This window comes from Rutidosis leptorrhynchoides, chromosome 3 (genome assembly GCF_046630445.1).
Source record: "Rutidosis leptorrhynchoides isolate AG116_Rl617_1_P2 chromosome 3, CSIRO_AGI_Rlap_v1, whole genome shotgun sequence".
Lineage (NCBI taxonomy): Eukaryota > Viridiplantae > Streptophyta > Magnoliopsida > Asterales > Asteraceae > Rutidosis > Rutidosis leptorrhynchoides.
In genome coordinates this window covers 525,791,318-525,795,515 of record NC_092335.1, presented here as the reverse complement: position 1 = coordinate 525,795,515, position 4,198 = coordinate 525,791,318, and the positions used below count along the sequence as shown (strand labels likewise).

Here is a 4,198-nt window from a genome sequence, read left to right as displayed (position 1 = left end):
TACGATAATTTTTCACGTATAAATCGTGAAATATTAGGTGTTTATAAAGTAGTTCATGTGCATATAATAATAGATCTCGAAGAGGAAGATATGTCTTTTCTGTTGTACGTGAATAAATAAATTATTTAATTTGTTTATTATTTACCACTAGATTAAGGACCGTGAAACTTAAAATTGTAACTGAAACTTAAAAAGGGAAACTGAAAATTAAATGTTAAATTGTAACTTAAAACTGAAAATAAACTGACAATTGAAATGCGAAAGTTAAATATTCAAAGATTTGGCAACGGTGATATTTTAACGAAGTTATCGATGTTGTATATGTTATATGGGTATGATGTGGTTTCAAACGGATCTTTTTGTTGGACCTTTAATTTTTGATTAAAATGGGTCTAGATTGGACCCATTCTTTTTTATTTATTTTATTATCTATACGGCCCAATGGGTCAAAGACATTGACCGAATAAACTTATTTTTGTGTTTGTTTGGAACTAGATAGCAAGGTATAGTTGTATAGTCGCGGGATCATATTTGAAGTTCTTAATAAAATAAGTATATATCTGTATATATAATACAAATACAATGCGAATTCAAATAGATAAATTCAATTAATTGCGATTTGAGAGACTCTTCAAAATGTGATAATGAAAATGCAAGTCACTTGTAACTTATAACTGAAGCAAAACATGATTATTATGTTATCCGACTCTTCTTACTAATTGTTTGTTAATTTATCGAAAAAAATTCTTATTAAGCAAACACTTGCAAAACTTATTATTAAATTAATTTTTTATGAAACAACTTAATCAAATTCAAACAAAATGAATGAATAACGCTTTTTGATAATAAGTTAAAATATAATTATCTAATTAGTTTTATTTTTTATTTTTAATATCCTATTGTAAGTTTTTTTTTTTTTTTTATGTCGGAGGTCCTTACAGAAGGAATCTCTCTACTCTGGAGTAGAGAGATGAATGACTTTCTCTTCCTGTGGGTGGAGAATTTTTTCTCAATTCGCGATTAGAGAAACGACATCTTTTCTACGCTAGGGTAGAGGAAGAATTGTTTACATCTCACTTTCTCGTACCTCGCATTTGCGGAATTGAATTTTGTTGTAGTTTTAATTTTATCTAATTAGTTTTGTAAATGCAAATCCAAACCCCCTTAACGGAATATCACTTTTATTCCTCTCCTAATAAACACTCGGCAAAAATAAGAAGCACCGGCAACAAGAAGTAACCCTTCTATTATAATCCTCCAAACCCTAAAAATCAAGGTAAGTTTTAATTCGATTTATACATATAATCTTTCGTATCTATATTCATAGATTGACAATCGAATTGATTACTTTCCGTCTTGATGCTAATTTTATTTATATGAACAAAAAAATTCCCATTTTTACACTGTTTTATTTTCTTGGCAATTAGGGTTTTCGAGATCTGACACAATATGGAAACTTTTGATAAATTCAAGATCTGGGTATTGTTGATCTGCTTGATATCTCAACTGGGTCATGGGTTTTATCTTCCGGGTAGTTACCCACACAAATATATTGTAGGTGATCCATTATCTGTAAAAGTCAACTCTTTGACTTCAATAGATACAGAAATCCCATATAGTTATTACAGTTTACCCTTCTGTCAACCCCCTGAAGGTGTAAAAGACAGTGCTGAAAATCTTGGTGAACTTTTAATGGGTGATCGTATCGAAAACTCGCCTTATAGGTTTAAAATGCACACAAATGAGACCGAGATCTTTCTTTGTCAAACGAAACCGTTATCGAGTCATGAGTGTAAGTTGTTAACTAATAGGATTGATGAGATATATCAGGTTAATTTGATCCTTGATAACTTGCCTGCTATTCGGTATACTAAAAGGGATACTTATTACTTGAGATGGACCGGGTATCCGATAGGGATTAAACTTCAAGATGCATATTACGTGTTTAATCACTTGAAGTTTACCGTTTTGGTACATAAGTATGAAGAGACCAATGTGGCGAGTGTAATGGGAACAGGGGATGCAGCTGATGTCATCCCGTCTATCGGTGAAAAAAAATCCGATGTCCCCGGGTATATGGTTGTAGGATTCGAGGTGACTCCTTGCAGTATTAAACATAGTCCCGAGTCATTAAAGAATTTGAAAACTTACGATAAGTACCCGTCTAAAATCACGTGTGAGGAGAACACTGTGAATATGGCTATAAAGGAAAACGAGCCGGTTGCTTTTTCTTACGAAGTTGCATTTGTTGAGAGTGATATCAAGTGGCCTTCGAGATGGGATGCTTATTTGAAAATGGAGGGATCAAAGGTTCATTGGTTTTCGATTCTTAACTCACTCATGGTAATCACTTTTTTGGCAGGAATTGTTCTTGTGATTTTTTTAAGAACGGTTAGGCGAGATTTGACTCATTATGAGGAGTTAGACAAGGAGACTCAAGCCCAAATGAATGAAGAATTATCGGGTTGGAAGCTCGTTGTGGCTGATGTTTTTCGTGCTCCTAGTAATCCCTCACTTCTGTGTGTAATGGTTGGAGACGGTGTTCAGATTCTTGGTATGGCAGTTGTGACTATCATGTTTGCAGCTCTCGGGTTCATGTCACCGGCTTCACGTGGGACCCTCGTTACTGGAATGTTAATATTCTACATGATTCTTGGAATTTTAGCTGGTTACGTGGCTGTACGCATGTGGCGAACGATCTTCTGTGGGGACCACAAGGGATGGGTCTCGGTTTCTTGGAAAGTTGCGTGCTTTTTCCCTGGTATCGCGTTTTTGATCCTTTTCACTTTGAATTTTCTCTTATGGGGTTCACATAGTACCGGAGCTATCCCGTTTTCATTATTTATCGTCCTCATTTTACTATGGTTTTGCATTTCGGTACCTTTAACGTTTGTCGGTGGTTATTTTGGTGCAAAAGCGGCCCATATCGAATACCCAGTTCGAACTAATCAAATACCCCGCGAAATCCCGCCTCAAAAGTACCCATCTTGGCTTTTAGTTTTAGGTGCGGGAACACTCCCATTCGGTACCCTTTTCATCGAGCTTTTTTTCATTATGTCTAGCATATGGATGGGTCGAGTTTACTACGTATTCGGGTTCTTGTTTGTCGTTTTGATCCTTCTCACAGTCGTATGTGCCGAGGTGTCACTAGTTTTGACCTACATGCATCTTTGCGTTGAGGACTGGAAATGGTGGTGGAAATCTTTCTTTGCTTCAGGTTCGGTTGCGTTGTACATTTTCTTGTACTCGATAAACTATCTAATTTTTGACCTGAAGAGTCTTAGTGGACCAGTTTCGGCTACACTCTACTTGGGTTACTCGCTCTTGATGGTCTTAGCCATCATGCTAGCTACAGGGACCGTTGGGTTACTTTCTTCTTTCTGGTTCGTGCATTATTTGTTCTCGTCCGTGAAGCTTGATTGAAAGAACTTGGGCAGTTATACAGTGTACCTGTTGATTTTCAGGAGTTTGTTCGGATATACGAATAATTAAGTTGGAGTTTTTTTTCTTTATTTTCTGATGATACCTAGAACTTAGTTACATATGAAAGCAGAAGATGATCGATAGGTAGTTTGTATGTGGACTTTGTATGTTCTTATTTCTGTTGATTGTATGAATTTTTATTAAACATTGGCTCTATTATTTCGGTGGTGTTAAGTTTTATACTATATTTATTGAACATGAACTTGTAAACTTGAATTTGGACTAAACCTACTTGCCATAACTAATAGTAAGTCTAAGGGCCTCTGAGACAGTGATAACTCGTATTGTGATTCACTCAAGTTGTAGTTGCAAAAATAGTAATTTTTTTTATTTATTGTAAATCACAATTTAAATATAAATATTATGTTAACAATCAAAGGGCCAATGGTTTGGTATCGGGATGCTTTTCTGACATTTCCTTTTTTTACAAATCTGGTAAGGTGGGGTATTATTCTAAAGTATGCTTTATAAATATTTAGTCGTCTTTCGGTACTCGCGAAAGTCATGAGTTCAAGTCTTGTGGTGGACGTTATATGTATATATTCGTGTAAAAATTGTGTTGGGTGTGTGCTTGAATTATTTGATAGAGGACGACTATAATGCATCAAAAGTAAAAGAGTACAAACTTATATATAAATGTATACTTATGATTGTGCATATAATGGTAGGATTAATCTCATGTGCATATAAGACCATTTGTAATGGTTAGCGGTGT

The 4,198-nt window shown here is 34.9% G+C and overlaps 1 protein-coding gene across 1 annotated transcript; it reads left to right on the top strand.

Annotated features, from left to right (window-relative positions):
• Window positions 1-1,161: 1,161 nt before the first annotated feature.
• On the top strand, window positions 1,162-3,639 carry LOC139898351 (transmembrane 9 superfamily member 11-like). Its single transcript, XM_071881083.1, has 2 exons — window positions 1,162-1,276; window positions 1,428-3,639. The coding sequence occupies exon 2, from the start codon at window positions 1,450-1,452 to the stop codon at window positions 3,421-3,423; it is 1,974 nt and encodes a 657-aa protein (XP_071737184.1). The 5' UTR covers window positions 1,162-1,276; window positions 1,428-1,449; the 3' UTR covers window positions 3,424-3,639.
• The last annotated feature ends 559 nt before the right edge of the window (window positions 3,640-4,198 follow it).